This window comes from Parus major, chromosome 15, assembly GCF_001522545.3.
Source record: "Parus major isolate Abel chromosome 15, Parus_major1.1, whole genome shotgun sequence".
Lineage (NCBI taxonomy): Eukaryota > Metazoa > Chordata > Aves > Passeriformes > Paridae > Parus > Parus major.
The window spans coordinates 11,950,866-11,977,682 of NC_031784.1; the positions used below are offsets into that span (position 1 = coordinate 11,950,866).

General features: G+C 58.2%; 1 protein-coding gene across 3 annotated transcripts in view; it reads right to left on the reverse strand.

Annotated features, from left to right (window-relative positions):
• NOS1 (nitric oxide synthase 1) overlaps positions 1–26,817 on the reverse strand; it is a 66,723-nt gene that overhangs the window by 27,009 nt on the left and 12,897 nt on the right. Inside the window, exons 1-3 of one of the 3 annotated variants that reach the window (XM_015643724.2) lie at positions 24,594–24,912; positions 11,451–12,554; positions 2,687–2,819 (exon numbers count right to left, since the gene is read on the reverse strand). In XM_015643724.2, coding sequence (XP_015499210.1) covers positions 2,687–2,819; positions 11,451–12,169 — 852 coding nt within the window. In that variant the 5' untranslated portion in view covers positions 12,170–12,554; positions 24,594–24,912. Of the gene's footprint in view, positions 1–2,686; positions 2,820–11,450; positions 12,555–24,593; positions 24,913–26,817 lie in introns of those variants that run through there. The other 2 variants (XM_015643722.3, XM_015643727.3) reach the window with 2 other exon arrangements.

Genomic DNA, 26,817 nt, shown 5'->3' on the forward strand with positions numbered 1-26,817 from the left:
TGGGAAAGATCTTGGAATCACAGAGTCATGAAGGTTGGGAAAGATCTTGGAATCACAGAGTCATGAAGGTTGGGAAAGATCTCCAAGGTGGTTGATCCCCACCTGTGACCGAGCAGCAGGAGCAGAGCACTGAGAGTCATTTCTGGGACACTTCCAGGGATTTGTGGGACCCCAGGAATCTGTTCCAGTGCCTGACAAGCCTTGCTGGGAGGGATGCTGAACGCTGGGGACCAGCCAGGCTGGAGCAGAGGTGTCAGACCTGACAGCCACACCCCAGAGGAGACACAGAACCCAGAGGGAAGGAGCTGAGTGTTTGTGTGTGTGTGTCCCTTCCCTGACACCAAATATTCCCCGCTGCTCTGGCAGGGAGGCTGTGTGAGACCTTTCCATGCTTTAACCAGCTGGGATATCGGTGACTCAGGAGAGGGACAAGCCGAGACACAAGTGCTGCAGCCGGGGCACAAACAGCTCTCACCCAGGGCGGCTCCGGAGCTCTGTGTGCTCCTGCCCTGCCCTTGGGGACACAATGACAGCGGACATCCCCCGTTCTGGGCTCCCCAGGTCCCCAGGCTGCGGTGGCACCGCCGGGCTGGCTGTGCCAGGGCAGACAGGTTGTGGATTTATTTGAGCGCTGACATTTCCTTCCAGACTGCATCAGCTCCTTTGCCTCGGTACCGCTGCCGATGTCCCCAGGGAGATGCTCTGAGCGACTTCCCCTGAGAGCTGCTGGGGCACAGAGCTCTGAGCTCTCACAAATCAGTCCCTGGGCACTCAGACAGGACCTGGAGCATCCTCAGGGACCGGGCTCCCGGGAAACCGGCGAGAAACGTGGTGTGGCTTTGTAAAAAAATAACAGAGGGACGGGGATCGATGCCCAGCGGGGCTTTCAGCACCTTATTACGAGCCTCAGTGAACATTCACCACCTGGCCAAGCGAATCCACCCAACCCTGCTTCAAAAAACCAAGGAAAGTTCCCACTTGGCTTGACTTTCCTCTGTGTTAATAGTATTTATTGCTGCTTGAAAGAAGTTCAGCTGCCTTGACTGCACACAGCCCTGGGGAACGGCTGGGGGAGAAAAAAAACCCCACACTGCTTCCAGAAAAGCAGGCGTAAGGATTCGGGGATAAGAAGGATAAAAAGAAAGCTGTGCATCCAGTGGAAAAAAAAAAAATAGAAAGAGTTTAATAGCAGCTTAAGAGTGGCGGTTTTGGCAGCCCCAGCGCAGAGGGAAATTAAGCTCTGCACACAGAAGGTTCTAAAGTGCTTATAGTAACAGACACGGACACGCACGGGGCTTAGCAAAGGAGGCACAAGAGTTTTCCCAGAGCTGGGGCAAAGGCAGAGCAGCGCTGAGCTGTCCCTGCCCCAGGGCATCACCCCAGTGCTGGCACCTGGGGCTGCTGTCACCCACCCCGGGGCTGGCCAGGACACCTGGCCACCGTCCTGAGGTGAGGGAGGCTGGAAATGGATCCCAGCTGCACCAGGCTGGGCTGTCCCAGCCCTGCAGCCTGCCCAGGGATCTGTGTGGGGCATCAGCACCAGCTCACAGCGTCTCGTGAGTCCCCCGTGGGTCCCTGGCACTGTGGGGCTGCAGAAGTGCGTGGGAACATCATTCCATGCAGGATTCCCAGGAGAAATGCACCCAGCCCTGGGGCCCTGCACAGGAGGGACCTGGAGCTGCTGCAGCCAGTCCAGAGGAGGCCACGGAGCTGCTCCAAGGGCTGGAGCCAGGCTGGAAGAGCTGGGGGTGCTCACCTGGAGAGGAGAAGGCTCCAGGGACAACTCAGAGCCCCTTCCAGGGCCTAAAGGGGCTCCAGGAGAGCTGGAGAGGGACTGGGGACAAGGGATGGAGGGACAGGACACAGGGAATGGCTCCCAGTGCCAGAGGACAGGGATGGATGGGATATTGGGCAGGGATTGTTCCCTGGCAGGGTGGGCTGCCCCTGGCACAGGGTGCCCAGAGCAGCTGGGGCTGTCCCTGGATCCCTGGCAGTGCCCAAGGCCAGGCTGGACATTGGGGTTTGGAGCAGCCTGGGACAGTGGGAGGTGTCCCTGCCATGGCAGGGAGGTGATCTCCAGTCGGGTGCCCCAGGTCCTGCCCTGGATAATCCCAGCAGGGAGACCCTTTTTCCCAAGCACTGGCAGAGCTCACGCACGTCGCACTTTCCCCGAGGTGAGCTTGGTGGCCTGGCAGGGTCTGCCTGACGTCTCTGGCTTCGCTACAAACGTGGAGTTAATCTCCTTTTGGCAAGGAAGCCTGAGAATTTACGGCGGTGGAGTGTGAGGAGATGAAAAGGCACCGTGGAACGCATTATCTGAAGTGCTCTATTGAATTACCATCAGATGAATCCAAACGACTTTAATGATGCAGCCTGGCCTTGTGCCACCAAAAGGGATCACATTCCCCAGGGAGGCCTCAGCGTCCTGGCTGGGCTCCCATCCCACGTCAGCCCTTGGATGAGGAGCATCATTCTCCAGTGACCTCCATTCCCTGCCCGAACCACAGCGACTCCAGCCCCTGGGATCCCAGCTCCATCACCTCCATCACCTCCAGCTTTTGGGACCAAGAACACCCGGTCCCTGCAGGTTCCCTGCGCTGTGAGAACCCCCCCAAAGCCACCCTTCCCACAAACATTGGGAATTTTGGTTTTCCCACCCAAAGCAGCCCCTGCCACGGCCTCTTACCTGCTCTGCTTCCGAGTAGGGGTTGTTCAGGACCACGGGGACGCTGCTCTTCCCCCACAGGTCCCCCAGGACACGATCGTTCTCCATCCCAGCCGGCAAAGCTTTCTGGGGATTGCTCTCCCCTTCCCTGAAACTGAAGGGTTAAAAACCATGTGTTTCCCTGGGTGCTGGGACCACGGGCACAGGTCCTGCTCCAGCTGCTTCCCACAGGAGCCAAAACTTGGCTGCTGCCCCATGGGAAGGAAGGAAAGGCTGAGCCTCGGCCAAGGCGCTGAATCACCGAGGTGAGGACAACCCGAACGCAATGGAAATTCCACCTCAGGAAAGCCCTGTCCCCACGCTGGATCTACAGCAGAGCCTCTCCACCCCAAACCCCAGCTGGAACCCTGCGAAAAGCAGCAGGGAGATGGAGAAAGGAGGCTGGAAAAGCTCATGGCAGAAGGAGTTTGCAGAGCAGCTCGGTGTTCGTGAGCAGGGAAGAGGAAAATAAAACCCCAGAACAAACAGGAGGCTCCCAGGAGCTCTCTCTCCTCTTCCTGACCTTTCCAGACGCTGTGAGTGGAAGCGATTTCAGCCCAGGAAACTGCTGGATTGCCCTGGAATTGCTGGGGATGAGGGGAAGGCTGGGGAGCGAGGACTTCCCAGCGCTGCCCCGGCCCGCGCGGTGACACCGGAGTAACTCAGGAGTAACTCAGGAGTAACTCAGGTGTAAGTCACGGCACCACACACGTTTTGAGGTGTGGGAGAGGCTCTGAAATGCTGCCCAGGGAGCAGCTGATGCCAAACTGAGCCACGTGAGCCCTCGGCAAGGAGAACAGCGAGGGGGTTTGGGGCCGTGGCGCTCACACGGGCAGGAGGCGGCTCCCGTGGAGCCAGCGCAGGGAAGGGGCTCCCTGGGCTGGGCTGAGCAGGGCCACGGCCCAGGATGGACACAGGCACGGAAGAAATGCCCTCTGGAACTGTTTTGCTCCTGCTGTCAGTCCTTAAAAGCCTTCCAGATGCCACTGAATCAATAATGAGGCTTCTCATTAAGGGTGGCAGGGCTTGGGCACTGACCAAAGTAGGACACTTGTGCTCCAGGCACAAATCACACCAACAGGATGCTCTTGGTTCCGTTTCAGGAAGACAAATAAATACAAATGAATTTGGTTTCACAGTCCTTGAACTCCTTTAGCTTAAGGAAAGGACTTCATTTAAAGAGCATTTTCCTGTCATTTTTCTGCTCGTACAGAGCCTTGCTCAGCTGCCAAAATATTTCCCTGGGCTCTGGCCACCTTCCAGACGTTGGAAAGTGGCTGCCTTGGTGAAAGTGAGGAGGCACAGGTGCCTAAGGGTTGTTTTTCCTGGGATTCCTGGTGAAAGCTGTTCCCTGGTGACCTGGCTCCTCAGAGGATGCGAAAAGGTTTCAATCAGATAAAAAACTAAGGAACCCCACCCACAGCACCTCAGCCAAAGGCAACAGATCCCAATCTCTGCTGTGGGTGGTGGAGATCCACACGGATCTCGGAATCCACAGGGATCCCGGAATCCACAGGGATCCACAGGGATCCACACGGATCCCGGAATCCACACGGATCCCAGGGGTCCCAGGGGTCCCAGGGACAGCCACGTGCAATCCCACCGTGCCCAATCCAAAGGGCAAGCTCAGGGTCTCCTGGCCAGTCTCCCTCCATCCCAGTAATCCCCAGCAGGGAATTAGCAGGATGAAACCTCAGCCGGTCTGGCTCTCCGAGCGGGGCCCAGCTGTTAAATCTGCCAGAGAACTCTGGTTTCCACGGCTGCACATCCCTGCCCTCCTGCCCTGATCCCCACGGAGCCAGGGGACACCCAGCCAGGTCAGCACAGGGTCACCGAGCTCCTGGAGTCACCTCCAGTGTTCCTCACGAGGAGCAGCCCAAAACCGAGGCAGAAGCACTGAATCCATCAGGAACGGCCCTTGGCTCTCCTGGAATTACTCAGCAGGAGGAACCCACTGGAAAACCACAGGGAGAAGTTTGGGATCAGCCAGAGATCCCAAAGGATGCTGCTCCCACAGAGGTGTCTGCAGGGCCACGAAGGAAGCTTGGAGAGGGATCCATCCATCGGCAGCAGCAGCCGGAGGCCTGGGAATGTGTTATCTCACTGTGGGCACGGCAGCAAAGCCAAACGTGGAGAAATCCCAGCTGTCAAATTCAACTGGGAGTTCATTGGGGTGTTTTGGGATTTACGGGCCCCGTTCCTCGGCCTGGAGCAGCAGCTGGCAGCGAGGTGCCCCATCCTGAGGGACATCCAGGTGGGAATCACCGGGAATTGTGTCCGGGAATGTCCTGGGGGATGGGGAACATCCAGGTGGGAATCACCGGGAATTGTGTCCGGGAATGTCCTGGGGGATGGGGAACATCCAGGTGGGAATCACCGGGAATTGTGTCCGGGAATGTCCTGGGGGATGGGGAACATCCAGGTGGGAATCACCTGCAGATCCCCGGCACGGCTGCGGGTGTGGCAGGAGCAGGATCCGTGCTGCTGCTCCCGATGGATTTCTGGCTGCATGAGCACGGCAGGGAGGGGCTGACCCTGCAGGAAAAGCTGGAAAAAGCTCTGCTGGAAAAGCACAGCCAAGCGTGGCTGTGACAGAGCCATCAGGGTGAGCCGGGGGTGTTTCTGGTGCTGTGCCTGGCCAGGGGCTGCCCGGAGCCAGTGCAGACCTCCCCGGATGAGGCTGCCCAGAAGGATCCGGCTCTGTCTTTTTGGAGAGAGGCAGGGAGAGAAAAGCCCATTCAGAGCAGCCAGAGCCTCACCCCAGTCTGAGCACAGATGGGGGAATAAAAATAAAAACCATCAATTGCTTCATTTTACAAATATTTCCTGCCCCTCGCTTGTAAGGGCCTTGTTTGCGAGCTGGGACAGGAACAGGATTTTTGGGATGAGTTATTTTCCTCTCCTGCAGCCCCCAGAGGCACAGGGTGAGCTGGCACATCCCTGTGAGGATGTCACCCACAGCTGGAGCAGGACAGCACCGTGACAACGACTCCAAGAGGATTTTATCAACAGGAGAGCCCAAAGGGATGTTCTGGTGGGCACTGGGGAGGGCACAGCTCCCCCAGGGAGCCGGGCTGGACATCCCCAGGGATCTGCCTTGGGAGAGCTGCAGGGAGAGAGGAGCTGGCTCCTCCTTTTGGAGATCTCCAGACCAGGTTGGACATTGGGGCTTGGAGCAGCCTGGGACAGCAGGAGGTGTTCCTGCCATGGCAGGGGTGGGACAGGATGAGCTTTAAGGTCTTTTCCAACCCAAACCATTCCAGGAGGTGTTTTTTTAATCCCCATTTCCACGTTTTTGAGAAGCTGGAAGCAACACTGAAGATGAAGGCTGTTGGTTGGATGAATTATCCCCAAAGCCAGATCCAGGATCCTCTCTGACCACTCCCAGATCCACTGCACACTCAGTCAGATCTCTTGGCTCCAGAGAGATCCAAACCCCTGTTTGAGGGGTTTCTCAGTTCCAAAATCCAAATCTGATACTTTAAAAAGGAAAGAGGAATCCTGCCCTCCCCCACTGGTGCCAGGCAGGGCCCGGCATGCTGCCTCCCCTCGGAGAGAGCATCTGGCTGTTTGGAGAAATGAGAGGCACCACTGTTTTCTTTTGACTAATTTGATGATGTTGCAGTGCTCCGAGTGATGAGGCAGAAGGGAAGTTGCTGAGACAGCCCTTTTCAGAAATTTCTCCAAAGCTTTTCCAAAAAGAAATTAAAGGGGGGAGAAAAAAAAAATGAGCAAAAGGGAAGTTTGTGTCAGTTTGTCACTCGGCTCCTTTGAATTTCCTTGGCAGAAGGATCTCTCTGGCTTCCCAGGCAGGGAGCAGAGACAGCCCTGGCTGCTGCCTCCCCAGTTTGGGTGGGTGGTGAGGGTGGCAGTGCCCACACCTGTGGTGACAGCTCTGGTGACGCTGATGGCGTCACCCTGTGCTGTGACCAGGGACGGGATTCTTCCTTCCCGACCCTTCTCCTGGAAAACCTGAGCCTGGGGCAGCCAGAGAAATTCCTTCTTCTTACCCCATCCCCTGATTTTTCCTCCCCGGGAATGGCTCCTCTCGCCTGGGGTCGGGATAAGCAGCTCCTGCCCCACTTTTCTTCTGCCCCGTGGAAAACCGCATTCCAGAGGGGATGGAATCCTCAGAAATTAAAATTCCCGTGCTCCCTCCCCTGGGGCAGTTGGAAAAGGCGCTGGCTGCAGGTTGGAGCGCTCAGCAAGGTCTGGACAGCAGCAGGAGGAGAGGGATGGGCAGGAGAAGGGATTTGCAGGGCCGGAGGATGGAGCAGAGCAGGAATTTGGAAGAAGGGATGATTCCAAAGGCCGGGATGCACTCCCGGTGTGCCCAGAACTGCAGGGTGATCCAAATGGGAGAGGGGATGTGGGTCAGCACAGAAAGAAGAGCACAAAAGCCTCGGGAAGAACCTGTGGAATGATCTGGAGAAGATCCCGCGGCCTCAGAAAGTCAGGAATGTGCCCAGCGCTGGGATCGCGGACTAATGAGCCGAGAATGCTGCGGCCTCAGGGAGTCAGTGAAATGTGAGGCTGGAAAATGCCTTTGAGGAGGCTCTGACACAGAAAGACCTGGGAACGGATCCAAGCAATCCCAAAATCCCACCAGCACAGCTCCAAATTCAACCAGCACCGAGCTGCAGCCGCCGCTCCTGTCCCTTCCCAGCCATTCCCAAAGAAAACCTGGAGGATTCCAGCCTCTCCAGAGGCAAAGCACAGCTCAGGTGTGCTGGGAATCCCACATGGATCCCCCATGGGATCACAGCGGGGTTGGCTGCTGGGATCTCCGGCAAGGAGAGCGGCTGTCCCATCCCACGGGACGCAAGGAGGAGCGGCTGAAGGGTGATCTGGGGACTGGTCTGATCTGTCTGGGGGGAATCTGGGATCTATCTTGGGGAATCTGGGATCTATCTGGGTGGAATATGTGTTTTCCAGGCACAAAATGCCTCACTGGATCAGTGATGGAGCAGAAGAAACCTCGGCAGAGGGAGCAGGGGAAGGTTACTCCCTGCATCCTGCATCTGCTTCCAGAACGGCACAAACGTGGCCATTCCAGGGAATCTTCTCCTTTCTGAGGTTTGAAAGGTTTGTGTCCAAGTGCAGAAGAATGAAGACAGATCAGAAATGCAGATGAGATGTTTTGAGCAACACAAAGAGATTTTGGCTGTCCTGAGGAAGGTGGGAGGAAGAGAACTTTCTCTTTGGGAGCTGCAGAACTGTGGGGTTTGTTCCAAGCAGGCTGGAGCCTGAAACCTTGAAACCTTTCCTGAGCTGAATTCCTGCTCTCTGCACACTTCTCCCTCTCGGGGCTGCTGCTTGGACTGAAACTGCCATGTTTCCATCATGCTGCTCATGTCATGGAAGAGACCTGGGAAGGAAAATGAACCCTGGCAACTCAGTGGGGAGGGGGGAGAAGGAGGGAAGATGGGACCTGACAATCTCCCCAGAGCTCTGAGGGAAAAACAGACCTGGGTTGGCTGGCAGGGAGTGAATCAAACTCTATTTTTGCTTCCTAGCCCACGGTGAGCCTCATGGCAGAAATGCCAGCTCTCATCATACCTTGAGCCCCACGTCCGTGCTCCCTTTTCCCATTGCAGATGGGCTGCAGTGCTCAGGGCCAGCCCCACGGTGGGAGGAAAAGCCAGCAGGGACAATTCCCTTGGGGAATGCAGGGGATGGAGAGGAACTGATTGTGTCCCCAAAGCAAACTTAGGATCAATTAATCAATCACAGGATGGACTGGAAGGGACCTTAAAGCCCATCCAGTGCCACCCCTGCCATGGCAGGGACACCTCCCACTGTCCCAGGCTGCTCCAAGCCCCAATGTCCAGCCTGGCCTTGGGCACTGCCAGGGATCCAGGGGCAGCCCCAGCTGCTCTGGGCACCCTGTGCCAGGGCCTGCCCACCCTGCCAGGGAACAATCCCTGCCCAAATCCCATCAAAACAGTTTGAATCCTTTCCCCTTATCCTGCCCCTCCACAAGTCCCTCTCCATCTTTCTCGTAGGCTCCCTTCCAGTTTTCCTTGGAAGTAACACTGGAGAGAGGAGCAGGAAGCCCAGAGCATCAGGTGAAGCTTGAATTGTTTCTGCCAAAGCCCATCTTGAGCGAGAAGTTTTTGGTTCCCTGTGGACAAGCTCAGCCTTGTGCCGTTGCCGCCTGCCCCGGGAACGCTGCCAGGCTCCGCCAGCCGGATCAGCTCTGGCAAAGCGCCCCGGGCTGGGAAGGTCAGCACCAGGCAAAGAGGAGACAGAACAGGATTCATCCCAAACCCATCACCTCCAGCTGGATCAACAACCCCAGTCCAGGCTGGGGGTGTCCAGCTCAGCCTTGAGCGAGGTTTTGCAGCCTCCTGGCTGTGGGTAGAGCTCTGTTCCCGTGCTCTCCCTGCCTGGAGAAGTCCCGGCCGACGCCCGGGAGCTGCAAACATCCCAGAAGGTTCACTGGGGTTTGGCATTTCCTTGGCATCGACCAACACTTTCCCCAGTTATCCACCCCCCGTTATCCCCTGACCTTCCTGCGCTTCTCCTGCCATCCAAGGGAGCTTGGAGTGCAGGAGACCTTCAGGATGCCCCGGCTCTGTGTGAGCCCGAGCCGAGGAGATGAATCATCCGCATCCCAATCCCACAGAAATGCCCTTTGCCCCGCACGGCAGCTCCTGACAGTTTCTCCCTGCAGTAAATCTCTGCTCCAGCCTGGGTCTTGTCCCTCACACTGAGCCCTTCTACATGAGCCTGGCTGCAGCTTTTCAGCAAGCAGGAGAAATGGACCGAAAAGTGGATTTTCATCCCCAAAGTATAGAGATTAAAAAGATTTTTTAATTTTTATTTTCATTAGGATATTAAAAAAAAAAATTATTTTGGTGAAGTCCCCACCTTGCTGCTTCGAGGCACTTCAGTTTAAGTGACATCAAAGTGAAATCAAAGCATTTCTGTTTAATCCCTGAATAGAAGAGGCTCCACAAAGCACAACCACGTTTTTCATCCATCCCCACGGCTGGAGCAGAATTTCCTTGGCGATCCTGCAGCCGGTGGGATGGGGACACGGTTTGAAGGGTGAGGCTGTACCTGTACAGTCCCAGGGTTTGGGATTGTGGGGGCTTTGCTGGGCTGTGACCCCCTGAGCTAAACCAGAGGGGATTTTGAACCCCCCCTGCACATTTTGTCCCTTTCAATGCCTCAATTCTCAAACCAGGCTCTCCTGGGATGGGCTGGTGCTGGATTAAAGAACAGTCCAGACAGGTTTTTGGAGAGCGTCCTGGGCTCAGGGGGGTTAAATCACTTCCCGTTGCACAATAGATTTCCAAATTTTCCAAATCCCAACAATTCCCAAGTGAACAAGACTTGGAGAGTGCTGCTGCTGGGGAGGGGATGGCAGGAAGGACACACAGACACCGAGCCCAGCAGGTTTTTTTTTCTCCCTCTGACTCAGTGTGAGCACCCTAACAAGCTTAGAGCACCGTGTCCTCCACGGGAAACAGGAATAAATTGGGAGAGCAGGAACGACACGAAAACAACTGAAAATAAACCAAGGAAGGTGGAAAACCCAGGGGGTGTGGGTGGGATTGGGATGGGAGTGAGCGGGAGCTCAGCCTTGGCTCGGAGCCCACGGGGGGACCCCGCTGTGGCTCTCCCCTCTCCTTTCTGATAAAGAAAAATGAACACTTTTTTTTTTCCTTTTCCTAAGACTAGAGCAAGAGAACCTGGAATTACAGAGAACTTGGAATTACTGATCTTTCCGTGGCTGAGCCACAGATCTGCAGCTCCAGCAAACCCTCGGGGCTGTTCCAGCCAGTCGATAAGTGAGGGCAGCCACAACCTGCTGCAACACTTGACAGTGCTAAAATGTGCTTGGGGACTTGGGGAAAAGCAACAGGAAAAGGCAACCCATCAGTGTTAATGAACGGTCAGGGGGAGAGGGAGCTGGGACTGAAAACACTCAGCTACAAACAACAGCTTTGTAAAGCAGGAAGGGCCCCGGGGAGCTGCTCCGGCTCAGGGAAATGCTGAGGAAAATCAGGAGCTGTCCCACTTCCCTCTCCTCAACAGGACGTGGGACAAGCGTTGTCCTCGTCCCCACCAGAGAACACAAGTGCTGAAATAGCGATCTGGCTCTGGAAGAAGCAGGGTCTCATCCATCCTGGCACTTCTGCAAGGATCGGCCGTTCTGAGCTCTCGATGGAAAACATCTCCCCCCTTCCCACCAGGCTGCTCCCACTGCCCTGGCTTGTGGAGCTGGACTGGGGCTCTCCTCCCCTCTCCCAAGAGGTTTGGAAACTCATTTCTCCTGGGGAGCACCGTGCCCTGCCAGTCCGACCCTCCTGCCTCCTCTCCCGCAGTTAAAGTGGTTTTCAACCAGAGAGCTGGAAAGCAGCACCACAAGGACAGGAATGCCACGGACCTTATTTGGCACGTGGGGAAACTGAGGCACGGGATTTTGATGGAATTGAGACCATGGAGCAGAACTTTATCCCAGCCCAGCCCATCATCCACCACATCACACAGCTCGGCTTTCCACAAGACGTTATTCCCGCTCTCCCCAATTTCCCACGCTTACATCTTCCACAATCTTCTCCCAATTTTCCATCTTCCCCTCACCGACCGCTTCCCCCTTTTCCTCATCCCCTCCTCCCCGTCTCCACCCTGCTGTGCCAGGCAGCAGCCAGCTGTGGAGATGCGCTCACCGACACCTCGGGGAGCCAAAACCAGCACGTTCCACCAAAGGTAAAAAATGTATTTAGGGACCTACCAGTCCACCTGGACTTCTATATCCCGTGTCTCTACCTTGGAGGGCGCATCTCCATCGCTGTCCTTACTGCGGCTCTTCAGCAGGTCCAGGACGGGCTCGATTTCTTTGAGCAGCTCGTTGCCTTCCACGCCGCCGTTGAGACAGGAGTGAGCACAAGCCCCGTCCTTGTCCTTCCCGGCGTCCGGCCCTTTGCTGCCGGGAACGACCCCGTTAACGTGGACCATGGGCTCCACCTCCTTCCCCGTCTCCCTGCTCCACAGGGATCCCATGGCTGCGGGCAGCGGCTGCTCTTTGCCGGGAGCGCTTGGGTTGGACAAGTCAACCGCCTTCGGAGCCGGGCACAGGGGTCTGGTGACACGGACGGTTTTGGGCGTCCCGTCTCCGGCAAAAGTGGTCTCCAGGTGAGTGGTGAAGCCCTCGGGGCCGCGCAGGATGAGGACCACGTAGGTCTCGGAGGCGATGCTTCTCAGGATCTCCAGCGCCGTCTCATAGCTCATGTCCACCAGGGGCCTGCCATTGACGGCTAAAATGATGTCCCCAGCCTGGATGAGGCCACTCTGCTCGGCAGCCCCGCCCCGGATCAGGTCGGAGATGATGACGGGCGGTTTGCTGACGCGCTCCTTCACCAGGAAGCCGAGGCCGCCCACCTTGCGCTTGAAGAGCCTCACCGAGATGACGTTGGGCTGGATCTGCTGCACGCTGAACACATTCTCTTCCATGGCAGCCCCCTCCTCCAGCCCGCACTCCAGGACCCCGACACCCGCTGGGCACAGGGAAATTCGCTGTCGGAGGCGCTTCCCAAGGCCGGTGTGGGAAGGGACAACTCTGGCTTTTAAGGAGCTGGACTCACTGGAAAACTCCCCTGGGCTTCGGCTGCAGAGTTTTCTGCGGCATGCTCGGTGGCACTGCTCTCCGGACAGGAGGAAAGCGGGAATGTCACCCCTGGGAAGCCAGGCTAGGAACGGGGCGGGCTGGGCTGGGCATCGCCTGCAGTGGGAAACATTCCAGCTCCCAGTCAGCCGCTGGTCCCGGGCCGGGCACAGACGGGGAGACAGCCCGCTCGCTTCACCGGCATCCCCGCCGACGGTGCGCGGGCTTCTTTACCTGGAAAAGAGAGAAAAAAACAACAAAGGAGGGAGATAAGTGAGGCAGGGCAGGCTCGAGTGCCTGCTCAGCACGGGGCTCGGCACGCCGCAGGCACCCCGTCCCCACACATGTCACCCCCAGGGCTGCAGCCTCGCAGCTCTCCGGGCTTTGTTTCCTCCACCTCCCCCTGCGAAAATCGGCACCATCTGTGGGGCGGGGGCCGGGGGGGAGCGGGGAGCGCTGGCAGGGGCCGCGGGGCACGGGCGGTGCCGGCCCGGCTCGGACACGGGGAGCTCGGCGGTGATCCCTGGGGGTCAGCAGCCCGTCTCCACGCGTGTCCCAGAGCACCCGACAGCCCGGTGGGTGAGAGCCAGGCGGGGGACGGGCATCCCTGCCCGGGAGGAAACCTTCTCCTTGCGCTCTGTCACTCCGGGCTGGCTCCGGGAGCCGAGCACGGCCACGAGCACAACGAGGGAATAGGAGAGGCCGCTCTGCTCCCCTTCCCCCGAGTTAGGAAAACACTTCCAAAGGCTTTTAAGGCTGGCTGCAGGGATCACCGCTCAGCTCCTCCTCTCCCCATATTCCCAGCCTGGCACGGGGAGAAGGAGGCGATGCTCGCACTCCCCCGAGCCCAGCCCTGCCATCCGTTCCCGCACCAGCTGCTTCAGCGCGGGGAAAGCAGCGCCGGGAGAGCTCGCCCGGAGCTCGTCCTGCCCTCGGGGGAGCCCGTGCAGCCGGGCACGGCCCTGAACAGCCCTCGCAGGGCTCCGGGAGTCACGTCCCATCGACTCCTGATGGGACCCCTGTTCTTACACGGCCACGCTTGGCTTCCGCCGCCCCTGCTCCCAGAGCCTCTCCGCGCTCCCCTCGCGTTCCTCAGATGCTCTGCAGAGCGTTTCTCTCCAAGGCTGTGCCCTGACACTTCGCATCGAGCCAGCACCGTCTTTCCTTTTTTAAAATCTGAGTTTTGGGCGGAGAACAGAGGGCACTTGTTCTGCCCGAGGCACTGACACGGCGAGGAAAACAATCTTCTCTCTCCCCGTGTTAAGTCTGCACCTCCAGCCCCGCTCTGCCGGGAGCTCCCTCCGGCTCCCAGATGGGACAAACAGGGATCTGAGGAGCAGGGCAGTGCCACCAGCGCCACTCGGGCACCTTAATCCTCACCTGAGGAATGCTGCTGACCCCAGGCTGGGCTCTTTAACGAGGACTCAGGGATAAATTAGAGATCCATAACCCAAACCCATGGGTTTTACCCCTGTGGCCCGTCCCCTGCTGTGACTCGGCCCGGCAGAGCAGCGGTAGCAGCAGCTTGCAAAGGGTTAAATGCCACTGGGTCAGATCCTCAAGGGCTAATTAAGGCCCTAATTGCCAGGTTACTTCCTGCAGATGACACTGGATCAGGATCCCTGTGCCACCTCACAGGGCTCGGGCAGCAGGGCAGGATAGGGAAGTTTCCAGTTTTGCGGAGGATGGAGGAAAGCAGGAATTTGCTTCTGCCACACAGGTTCTGTCCCTTTCCTTCCCTCCCAGCCCTCCATCCCTTCCCCATCCCGACCCCACTTTCACAGTGAGACCAGCCGAGTTTTCCCCTCTTTCCCAGGTCCTTTGGGAATGACAGGAGCAGCTTCCCTCTCCCTGCCAGGCTCTGATTTTCCCGGCCCCTCTCCCCCATCCCCATCCCCATTCCCCTGACGTCCGGGCAGGGCACTGACTCACAAAACCCATCCCAAAGCCTCGGCTGGCGCCGTGGGGACAGAGGTGGCTTTGGCAGCGAGGAACACCAGCTTCCTGCAGGGATCAGCCGTGCTGGCTGCTCGGGGCTCCCCGACTCCCCACCCTGGCTGTGTTTGCACCGTGCCCGGCTCAGCAGGGCCTGGCACGGCTCCCTGTGCCCGCCGGGCATTCCCGGCCGCTCGCTCGGGCAGATGTTGCACAGCTGGAGGGGAACGTGGATGTCCTTCAGCCCCGCTCGACCTTACAGCGGGACTTGCTGAGCTCGCTGGAAAGAACTGAGAACCCCCCGGTGTTTAATCCCCCGCTCTTCTCCCAGCAGGATAATTTCCAGCTATTTCCATGGCAAAGCTTGTCATTTCTGGTGTGTGTTCATCCCCACAGAACACAGGCATTTCCAGGTGCTCATTGTTCCCTGTCCCCAAAGCCGCTGACACCTCAGCACTCCTTCAGAAGGGATGGGAAGAAAAGAGTAAATTATACTTTAAATGATCCCCCCAACACCCATCCAGGCATTCTCCCTTTGTTCTGCTGCTCCTCAGAGCCAGGAAGGTCAGAAAAGAGCCAGGAAGGAGAGGGAAAAGCGAGGAGAGGGAGGACAGACAGGCTCCGAGCCCCTCGGCCTCCTGCTCCTTGAGTGAATCGTTGGATAAGGATTTTCACAGAATTGTGGCATCGTTTACCTTGGAAAATAATCTTAAATATCATCAACTCCAATTGTTTTCCAGCTGGAAAGCCTTTCACAGACTCAGACTGGAGAGAAGAGGCGAGGGAGAAGTTCAGGGGGGCTCAGAAGGCTCCCCCAGGAGGGTCAGGGCTCTCCTATCCCAGCCCCGGGGTGTCCCAGGTCTGATTCCAGGTGGGACACACTTCGGACGGAACCCAAGGGTTCAGCCCTGTTGAGCTGAGCTGTGCTGAGCTCTGTGAGCCCCCAGATTCCCAATTCTCCCTCCCAGCACCATGAGGACTCTGATTTATGGACCCCAGAGCCAGGCTGGACATTTAAAAGCTGCTGGAGGTTTCAGGTCTGGCTCCTTAAAATAGTGAGAGCAGGACGGGGTTTGGCCAGGGTGGGAACATTTATTTCACCCCAGGAGAGGCCAGGAGACGGCAAATCCATCAGCAAAGCCGGGCTCAGCTCCCTGCCGGGCTATCCTGATGGAATAAACCTCCATGGACGGGACCATCCCACTCCTGCCTCAGTTTCCCTGCACTACAGAACAACAAACCCTGCAGAGGGGCAGCACCCCAGGCGAGCCCTAACCCTGATCCCAGCACCCATCCCTGGGAACATCCCTCCTTTGGGGGCTTCCAGGGAAGGGCAGCGGGGCCGGCTCCCCTCTGGCAGCGACAAACACACGAACCCCAGGAGAAGCTCCCTGAGCTGCCAGATAACATTCCAAGAACAAACTCCGGCACAAATGTTAATGGGATGATTTGATTTCCACGGCAAAGCAGTGGAGAAATCAATCTAGGGAGCTTTAACACAATCTCCTCACTCTGCCAGGCTGGGCCGTGCCCCTCAGCCTCCCAAATCCATTTGGAGCCCTGTTTTCCCGGTGATAATGGCTCCTGCATCCCCGTGCCAGCTTTAAATGGGCACCATTGTCCTCTCTAATTAGTTTTGGTGGGATTTATAGCGCTGGAGGAAGAGCCCTGGCGCTGATGGATTTATGCCCATTTAATTTTTACGACCCACGGAGCAGGGGTGGATGGGATGAGGAGCGCTGGGATGCAACACATGCACGGTTCCTGTAAACCTGCATGGCTGTGCCTCTGGAAAGGGAATGTTCCAGCCATCCCCTGGCAGCCAGCTCCCCCCTGCCAGCAGTTCCACGCTCCATCCCCACCCAGAGTCTCCTTGTCCACGGCCTTTTAATCCTGGGAATACCCAGACAACGTTCCTCTGACACCTTAAGCTTTATATTTTCTGGTTTTCAGCTCCTGTACTGCACTAGTGTATAACTCTGAGCTCTGTACAGAATGCTCATCAGCTCACACTAAACAATCCTTCCAGGCCTGAGAACCAAGGCCACCATCTGCCTCAGGCCTGAAAAGTGTAAACAAAAGTGAATGTAACTTCATTACCTGAAGCTGTAATTGGACAATTAACCCCTGATATGCAGATTGACCAAACTTACATCCCTCTGAGAAACTGGTGATGTCCATCTCGGCTGTGGCCTCTGCAGGCTTTGCACTGCCCAAGGTGTGTCCTTGGGAGGCCTTTGATAAATCCACACTTTGTTCTTTTAACTCTGCCTGGCCTCTGTTCTAGGCAGCCACTCCAGGCTCTAATTATCCACCTCCCCTCAGCCTTCCCAAAATCCACCCAGGAAGGGCAAGACCTCTTCCCTTCAAAGCCAAACGATGACTCCACCTCTCCCTTCCCATTCCCAGTGTTGGGAATCATTATTCCAGCTGGGCTGGGACTTTGCCTTTCCCCCAATAAAGCTGATTTCCACCGGGAGTGATGGGAATGAGGCTCTCTGCCATCTGCACAGGGCCCTGCTGCCGGTGCCCGCTGAGCTGAGCTGGACACCAGCAGGATCTGGGAGGATCCCAAGGGATGGAATGCCAAGGGCTCCCACCCTCACCTCCCCGTGGCTGCACCCAAAACATTCCTGTTCCTGCAGGAAGAGCAGTTAATCAAATAAATCCTCTCTTGTGGTAGAAATAAATCCATGGCCAGGCCCCGAGAGGGTTCAGCTGCTTCAATCAGGGGTTGTTTCCTGGAAAACAAACCACAACTGTTTGCTCACGTTGGGATAAATCTGCCCCAAAGCCCCGGGACTTGCACCTTTATCCAACTCCTGGCACTCGGTTTGGTGTCCATCCCCTCTCCAGGGAATGAAACAGCCAAGGAAAGCCAGGTCCTGCTGGCACAGGAATGTCCAGGAGGTTAAAATGATCACTGTAGATCCCTTCCAACACAAATATTCCATTGTTTCTGGTCTCATCCTACCCCATCCCCTTCACACCAGCGTCCTGCACACTCCTGATCATGGAACAACAGAGCTGGAAGAGGCAGAGCCACCCCAAAACTTTCCAATTCCCAAAACTTTTGCAATTTTTTGGAGCCCCTCACCCCCCTGCCGTTCACCCCATCCGACACAACCCGAGCAGACCGCACAAAATGCATTTTAGTGTTGCCAAGACAACTGTGTTGACACAATCCCCCTTTTTCTTTAGCTGCCAGAACCAGGGTTCTGCTGTAATTTGGAGTTCAGGACTGAGCAGATTTCTGCACCACGCCTGCCATTCCTCTTTTGCTCTTTCCTACAATATTTTCCCGACGCCTGCGGTGTGTGGCTCCAACAGAATTTAGATAAAAGCGTCAATTCTGCCGCTCGCCCCATCTCAAACTGATGTTCTTATTAGGGCTTGGCCCATCTGTAAAACCTCAATTCCGCCACCATCAATTTTCTGAGAGGCTTGGAATTACACCAGTGACTCCAGCGTGACAAATTGGAGCGGTGTTAACACACCGCCACTTTGTCCTGGAAGACAAAATAGGTAGGGAGGAAATAAATGAGAAAATTCCACTTGATGGATGGTCTGGCAATCCAATCGCAGCACGAGAGGGGAATTGGGGCTCCATTTAGGAAAAAACAAAAGAAAAAGAAAATTTAAAAATCACAGCAGGTTGGCTGGAGCTGTGATAGCTCCAGAGCTGCCAGCCAGCATCAATAAAGTCAGGGATGGAGCTCCCAGCTCCGAGCCCGTCCAGGAATAAACTCCTGGTCTTTTTCAGCCACTCACGTCCCCTCCTTGCTGCTGATGCCCCAAAATCCTTCTTTGTGGCATTACATTTTCCAGTAAATCCTGCTGGCACTGGTTTCCTAAGGAGTGACTCATCCCCCTGATTAAAACCCTCGGGAGAAGATCGGGCTCCTCTCGGCACAACCCCCAGCCAGACCCCAGTGGAATTCTGCCCCTGAGACAGCTCTGGGATCTCCTGAGCGTGGTCACCGTCCCTCTCCAGCACAGGAAGGAGCAGGATTAGGATTGCTCACTTCCCCACGGGTGAATCCGGCACACGGAGCCAAGGCAGAGCTCTCGCCCTCTGCTCGGCACCCTCAGGGATGTGCCAGGGGAGGATTGAGGATAATTTGTTCCCCCGAGTTTCTGCCCGGGCTTTGCGTTAGCACTTGTTGCCATAGTACCAACAACGGCACCAAAGTTCTCCAGGGGCCTCCTGGGACCCGTTCCTGGTCCTGCAAGGCTCCAGTTCTGCCGGGATTCAGGTGGGGAGATGTTGTGGAATTTTCTGCCTCCTGCATTTGCTAAAGGTGCTGCCGGTGGGAGAGAGGCTGTTCCTCAGAAGCAGCGCCAGCCTCATCATCCTCACCCCTCCAGCATCCCTGAGCCTGGATGTGGCCAAAAACCCAGGAGGGTGTTGGGAGAGGAATGGAAACGGAGCCCATGGATCCCAGGGGATTTCCCCTTCCCTATGGAAGCTGACACAGCGCCAGCCCCTACCCTAAACCAGCTTTCCCTTGTGCCAGAGGAGAGGATTTTGGCTCCCCGTGCCCCCCGCTCCTCACTGCTGCCATTTGGGGCAGGCTGTCACCCCAGGGCCAGCTCGGAGCCCTGGTCCCAGATGCTGCAGTGATGCCTCATTTTGCTGCCTTTTGGGGAGGAAGGATAATCCCTGCCCGGAGAACTCCCAGCTCCCCGGCCTTTGAAAGCGAGGAAGAGCCGCACGTTCCCAGCACGTCTGGAAACGTAAGCCTGAAACTCTGGAAAATGGGATTAAGACAAGCCTCCCCTAGAAGGGCATTGCTAGATCTCGTTAAGCGTTTGGGGATTGTCACGGAGAGGAGAAGCGTTGCCCTGGCATCGCTGTCCCCGTTTCTGTAGGGACACACACAGAACCCCCAGCTTTCCACCCTGCACACACAGAGCCACCGTCCTGGTGACATCTGGGCTCCCCACGGCCACATCCCGAGCCAGATCCCGCAGGGACGGTGACAAGCCAGGGTCCCTGATCACACACAGCCCATCAGGGCTCCTTTGGAACGAGCAGGATTTATCCAGCCTCAGCCAGCCTGTGGCTCACAGGCCTCTTCGGGACACAATACATTTATTTTTGGAGGGATCAGATTGCATCTATAGATTTGATTTAACGCACAGATACGACCGGAGCAGTGGGAGTAGAACAAAGGCATCTGAGCTCCGCTCGGAGCCGCCTCTCAAACCCGGCCCTTCGTTATCGGGGTTGGGTTTCTTTAGGGGAAAATTGATGGGATCAACAAGTATCAAACAATATCCTCGTTACTCGGGAAAGGTAAATGCTAATCTATGCGAGCTGAGCTCATGTGACTTATCAGTTACTAAAAATAGTTGTTTTCAGGCACTGATTTAGGGAATCTGGCAGATTTCCTAAGCCTTTGTACAGACACACCACTGAAATGGAAAAGACAAAATACACAAGCAAAGCAGGGAGGGGAAAAAAAAAAAATCAAACCGGGCCCAAATGGCCCTGAGGGTGAGGGAGGACCGAGCCCTCCCCGTGAGCAGCCACACAACGTTAATTCCAAGCGAGGATTCCAAGGATTCTGCCCAAACCCCTCTGCCTAAGATGGCCTCTCAGTCACAGTTGTGGTGCTGGCAGGGGGAATGAGCAGAACCCAAAGGACACAGGGAATTGTCCCTCTCCTGGGCTCCAGAGGGTGTGGTGCTTCTCCCAGAGCGGGTACCTGAGAAGGGAAATATCCCCTCCAACCCCACGGCTGCGTGGGAAGAGACTCCGCACCCGGAGTTTGTTTGCAAACATTTGAGACTGCGGAGTCTGTGCCTGAGTTTGTGGCATCTTTAAGGGAATATTCTGGGAAATACAAGCTGGGAGAAAAGAGAGGGAGGAGGAAATTGCTGATGCGAACCTAAATTCTTTAAATAAGGCTTCCCCACTGAGACCTTGAACAGAAAATGATACCCAGCAAAAGGTGCAGGTAGAAATTCCTGGCAGAGTGATTTCCCCCCCTGCTCCCAAAGGCTCCCTGCAGCGTCTGTGTGATCATTCCTGTAGATTCCCGTCTGCCAGAGCCGCTGGCACCTGGGGGTGTGGGTGAGGAAGAGGATTCATCTCAGGGCACCCTGCAGCTGCCCCTGCGATCTCCCGTGCCAGACAGCCCCTGCTCCCCCGGGAAGGAAGGAAGGAAGGAGACACTTCCCCTCCATCTCAGTGAGAGGCGGATCCGCTCCTCGGGGACTCGGCTGATCGTTGTCAAGTCGCCTGCCAGAATTTCCTCCCGACAGTCATAACTTGGAAGCGTCGGGAGAAAATGTCTGCACCTGGGCTGTGGGTGCTGAGCGAGCTGAGGCAGGGAGCCGGGGCTGGACGGGGCAGCACACCCAGCCCGGCGCCAGATGTTCCAGCTGTGCCTGCACAAAGAGCTCTTTTCCCCTCTGCTTTGCCAGCAAGAACCAAAAGCTGTCGGCTGCAAGCCCAGCCGAGGCAGCAGCAGGGCGAGCAGGGTTCATCCCCTCCCATCCCTGCGGCAACAACTCCCGCCTGCATTCCCGGCTCATCCCGAGGGACCTGCAGGCTCCTCGGTGGGCAGAGGGAGGGGGAACAATCCGGGCTGAACCCCCGTTTTCCCGAAAGGACAGGAGCCAGCCGTCAGCGGGACATCCCGAGGGCTGGAGCCGCACTGGGCAGTCTCCTCCCCAGCCCGGGCTCGATGGGGGTCGTGCTCCCACCCCAGCGCCCCGGGGACAGTGAGGACATCCTGGGGACAGCTGGGACATCCCGGTCCCCCAGGGACAGGGCAAACAGCGAGGGCAGGACCTGGCGTGCGCCACTCCCCACCCCAGAGCGGGGCTCGGTGCCGTCTCCTGCAGTCCCAGCGCTCTCCGGCGGGGTCCGGAGGCTCGGGAGCCCCGGCGCTCCGGGCAGGCGGCGGCGGCCGCAGAGTTCAGCACCCGGGACAGCTCCGGGGAGGCGGCTGGATCCGCTCATCCCCCCGGGACAGCGCCGCTCACCCGGGACAATGCCCCCGCTCCCGAAGCCGCCTTCTCCCGGGAAACGGAGCATCCCCAGGGAAAACTGCCCTCCCCCCGGCAGGCTGACATTGTGCGGACACTGTCCCCTCTCCCTCCCCATAAAACGCCCCTCTTAACCCCACTTCGGGACCGGTCCCGGTCGCTGCCCTCTCCGGACCGGTCGCACCCGGCCCCCGCCCGGCCCGGCTCTGTCCGCTGCTCTCCCCGGGGAAGTGCCGCCCGTCCCGGGCTCGCTGTCCCCCGGCACTGTCCCTGCCTGTCCTGTCCTGTCCTGTCCTGCCCCGGGCACCCCCTGTGCCCTCCCCCGGCGCAGCCCCCTCGCCCCATCCCAACTCGCTGCTCCGTTCTCTGCAGGGGAGGGAGACTCCGCTTCCCGCGGGGCCAGGGGGCGAGCCGGGCTCGGAGGAACTTTTCGGGGTGCGGAGGGACGGGAGGGGACACCTGTGGGTGAGCGTGTCCCGGGGGTGGGGGGCGAGCGGGAGCCTCGTCTCGGCGGGGCCACCCGGACCAGCAAAGCGGCTCTCTCCGGGCTCTCCCCGGCGTGTTCCCCTCTCCGCAGAGCCCGGCTGCCCGCACCGGCAGGGCTGGGGTCCCGCTGTCGCCTCCCCTTTCCCCGGGGAGCGGGCACGGTGCGGCCCCGGTGCCCGGAGGCGGCGGCGCTTCCGACGGGGCGCACGGTCCCGCAGCCCCTGCAAAGTTTCCCGGAGAAGCCGCGCCCGGTGCGGGGCTGGGGGGCACCTACCGTGCGGCGGAGAGGAGCCGTGCCCGGCCCCGGCCCCGGCCCCGGCCCCGCATCCCTCCCGGCGGCTCGGCACGGACGGAGCCCGGCGCGGCGCTGGGCTCGGCTGGGCTGGCAGGGGGGGAGCCAGTCCTCGCTGCGCCCCTTTATCCCAGCAGCACCGAAACGAATCCGCTTTGACGTCCAACCAGGGTTTTTATGGGTGTGGAGCGAGCCGGTGCAGCCCTCATTAGGAGACACTCGGCTCTCCAAATCATACATCTTTTATATAACCTCATTTCCAGCCTGGCTTTTCTTCCCCCTCCCTCCCCTTGCCGGGGAGCATCGCCCACCCCCCTCCCCAACTCCCCCACCAATTAAAGAGCTCAGAGACACCCCCCGGCCCCCACTTGTTGCTCGGAAGCTCAGCCTCACCCCCCGCGGGCCTGACTCAGCGTGCCCGGGGCGAGTGGGGGGCTGTGCCTGCCCCGGGGGGCAGCGGAGGGGCTGAGCGCTCCCCAGGTCCCAGCCCAGCCCTGCTGCAGCCCCCACCTTCCTGTTCCCCGGCAGGTTACGCTGCAGAAAATCCCCCTTTTTCCTGGCAGCAGGAAGCCCCCCGTGCCTGCTCGGTGCCCAGGGCAGACACCACCATTCCTTCGGGATCTTCCAGAGCTGCCAGCCCGGATCCAGGCGGTGCCGGGCCAGCCCCGCGCCCCGCTGCCCCCGGGGCACAGAACAGAGGGTCTCCTCACCCCATTTCCCCTCCCGACTCTTTATCTGCCCCCAAGGCGGCCCAGAGCAGACCCAGGCTTGACATCAGTCTCCAGCCTTTGCGATTGTGCTCATTCCCATGGCAACAACAAACACACAATTATAGATATATATAATATTATATAAACCCAGCGGGCTCTCGGGCAGGGCTGTGAGGTTCAGCTGGCCCCCAGCCTGTCCCCAAGCCCAGGAGGCAGCTCCCAGCACGGCACAGAGAGGTGTCCGAGCCCGGTGAAGGTGCCCAGCCCGGGCAGCCCCGGCGCCGGCCCGGAGCCTCACCGGAGGCAGGCGAGCAAGGCGAACAAGGCACGGCAGGAGATTCAATTACAGAACTTCCCACGGCCAAGGGGGAGCGGAGCAGCCCCGCTCCTGCCCGGCACACCGGGAGCCCTGCAGGGGTGGGGAGCGGCACAGGACGGGCAAATGCGGCAGCAGAAGCGGGGCTGCCTCCCCCGTTCCGCCCCTCCTCACAGAGATCGGGCTCCAACACTGTCTGGGGCCAAGGAAAACACGGTTTAGAGCCGGGAGGGCTCATCTAAGAGCAAGGTACCCAAGGACATCTGCTCTGATCCACCGGGTGGGCACAGCCCGGTGACAAAGGACTTCATGACCCCGGCACTGGCTGGCCGCGGGCAGCTCAGTCGGGGCTGGGAAAAGTCCAAACCCTTCTCCTTCCCGGGCTCACAGCTTGGAGCCTTGGAGCTGCAGGGCTCTGCCAGCCGGCCAGGGAAGCTGGAGCGGTTTTCCTTGGATAGGGGCGCGGGCAGATGCAGGCGCAGGCAGTGGCTGTGATGTCACCTGTTTGAGGGGACTCTGCAGAGCCAAAGCCACCCCAACACGCGGCCAGCAGCACCTCCTGCTCCTCCTGCCAGCCGGGCACATCCATCCGAGGAAGCAAAGCCCTGACCCAGGGCAGCAGAGCTCCCTGTGCCGCTCCGGGACACGGCTTTGGGAAGTCCAGCTCTCCCACCCAGCACCCTGGGCAGGATCCCAGCCCAAGAAGCAGCCCAGGATGCTGAGCAGAGCTCTGCACACCCGCGGGCCGCACCCTCACAGGGCACGGCAGCACTTCCTTCCCCCAGGGGGATTTTGGGATCACCCGGAGCTCCGCTGCTGCCCGGAAATCCGTGTGAGCCACGAGCAAAGCGTCCCCGTGGGAAGGGAGCCGGCGGCCTGTGCGTGTCCTGCGCTCCCCCCGCAGCACGGAGGAGCCCCAGGTAGCCTTTCCCCCCAGCTGGAAGCCGTGAGTCAGCGGGGAAGGGAAGGCTTGGAGGCTCAAAAACAACTGAGGGGGCAGAGGTTGGGCTGTGAATGGAGAAGGTGGAGCGAGACCCTCCCCAGCACAGCCGCACCGCTGAGCCCCTTCCCTTCCCTGGTGTGACAGCAAAGGGCCGCACCTCCCTCCCTCCCTCCAGCGAACAGCGTCTGCTGGCAGGATTTCTCCCCAGGGAACGTGTCCCTGCCTCATCCTCCCCGGGCAGCCCCAGAGAGCAGCCCCCAGCTCTGGAGAAGCCCCCACCCCCTCCGTTCCCAGCCCATTCCCATTCCCAGCCGCGTCCATGGAAGTTGCTTCCCCCTTTCCCACAGCTGGGAGCAAATCCAAGCGGTGCTGGCTGGGAAGTTATCCCCCAAAACTGCTCGGGAGAGGGAAGAGCCGCCTCCCTTCCCCTCCCAGCGCCCGTGCCCGGTTCCCCCCGTCCTCCGGGAGCAGCTCGCTGCCAGAGGATAGGGATAGAAACCAAATATAGACCCAGCACTTCCAGCCCGAATTTCCTTCCCACCCCGCCGATGCCGCTGTCTCCCCTCTGCCGCTGCCCTTGTCCCTCACCCACCTCTCTCTGGGGAGCTGGATCCCCCAGCCGGAGCTCCCAGCTCGCCGGGATCCGCCGGGAATGTGCCGCTCAGGATGCTCGGCTCTCCCTAAGATCCTTAGGAATGCGTGGCCTCGGCAGGGATCACACACACAATCCCGGCAGCCGCGGCTCGGGAGTTACTGGGCTGCTATTTCCATGCGGCTGGAAATGCGTGCGGGGGATTAAAGCCCGCGGACTAAAGGAAGGGCTGAACATATTTATACTAAAGCTTTGGGAGCCGTGGAACACAGCACACACACGCGCACCAGCTGATAGCGGGGTCTGGCACTGCCACTGCGGCGATTTGGGACAAATCCCAGGATTGTCTGTCCGTGCTCCAGTTTAGAGCGAGCGCCGATGCTGGGCTTTGCCTAGAGGTGGCAGTGAACCTTCGCTCTTCCCTTCTCCCGACCCCCGGCACAGCCTGGGAGGTGTCGGAGCTCGGGGAAGGGCTGCTGTGGCCTCAGCACAGGTGGGAACCTGCGGGATCCTCTCCTTGCGGGCTCGGGGGGTTCCCTGGCATCGTCCCCACCACGCGGGGGATTCCTGGAAGCTCCAGGTGGGGAGCAAAACTGGGCTTTGATCAAATCCTGTAAAGCTGGGAGTTCATGGCCAGGGCAGGTCGCTTTTAAAGCATCCCTGGGCCAGCTCCCGGCTCCTCCCTCCCCGCGACATTTTCGGGGAGAACTCTTCGCCCCCCTCGCTTCCAGAAGCTGTCGCAGCCCTCAGTGACCGGGCAGAGCTGCGACAAGGTGAAACATCCCAGCACAACCCCCAGTATCCGACAGGACACCTGTAAACCCCACCAAAAACCACATTTACACCCCGAACCTCCCCGCCCTGGGGGTCAGAGACGCAAAACGCTGCTGGAAAAGATTCCCTGGGAGCTCCTCTCGCCCTCCGAGGGCACGAGGTGGGTGATGAAGGGTGATCTCTCTCTCTCACACGTGGGCACACACGCACGCAGCAAATCTAATAAAAAGATATTAGTCCGAGAGAATTTGGCTCCTGGCATTCAACTATCTCGAGCTTCATACAGACACCAAAGAAATGAGATTATGGGAGCACACAAACAAGAAATTCCAGGGGGATGAATTCATGTTTCATCGCCGTTACAGCGCAGGGAAGGACCTGTCTGTCTTCTCTTGCATTTCTTTTTGAATTCTATTTCAACACAAGGTTCAAAATACGAACCCCCCTCCCTTCAAATCCACATTTCCTCCAGCCCCTGCCACCTTCCCATCAAAATCCAAATTGCTCTCTCTGTCGTTTTAAGGATGTGTTCAAAGTTCAAGGACTTCTTGTAAATCCGGGGTGTCATTTAGATGAAAAAACCCTGCTTTAAAGCCTCGCCTGGCAGCCTGAAAGGGGCTGGAGTCACTCTTGGGTTATTCAGATGCAAACCCTGTTTTGAAGCACAAGTGGCTGAGCTGAGCCATCCCCAGCAGCTGGAGGTTCGGGGGCAGATGCTTCGCAGCAGCAGCAGAGCTCCAGGACTCCGCTGGAATCAGCGGAATGGAGATCATTAAAGCCAGCTAAAACCAGCCACTTCCCAGCATTTGGTGCCATCTGAGTCCCTGTTCCCAGCCCTCTCCTTCCCAGTGGGAGCAGGCCCCCCAAACAGCACTTTGGAACCTTTGGATCGATTCTTGGCATAATTACAAAAGGAAAAAAAAATCAAAATCACTTTGGCGTCAACCTTAAGCAGCAAATTTCGAGATTAAATTTCTTTTTTTTTCCCAATGAAGTGACACATTTCTGAGGGCTGTGGGTTAAAGACTCTTTTGAAAAGCCTCAAATCCCTGATCTGAAGTGAAAAGTTATCGCTGGAGCACCTTGGGGTGGGTGGTGACAAACACAGGAAAGGGCTCTGCGTCAGCCGGGGCCGTGGGTAAATAGGGCCGGGGAGGAGAGGAGCAGCCTGACGAGCCTGATAAGCCAAAATCTGCACAGCATTCACTGCAAAAAGCAGCACAAAGCAAACCCAAAAGCACAGAAACAGCTGCTGCCGGCTCCTTCATTTCTAAAGAGGAGCAAGGAGGAAAAAATAATACGACAAAAATAATCCACCACGAAGCAGCAAAGTCCCTGGGTGCTGCCCTGGACTCCAATTCCCTTCTCCCCCTTCTCCAAACTGGGAATTCGGGCATCCCACAGGGAGGGGAGAGCAGAGAGCCCCTGCTGAGAGCAGGGATAGGTGGGA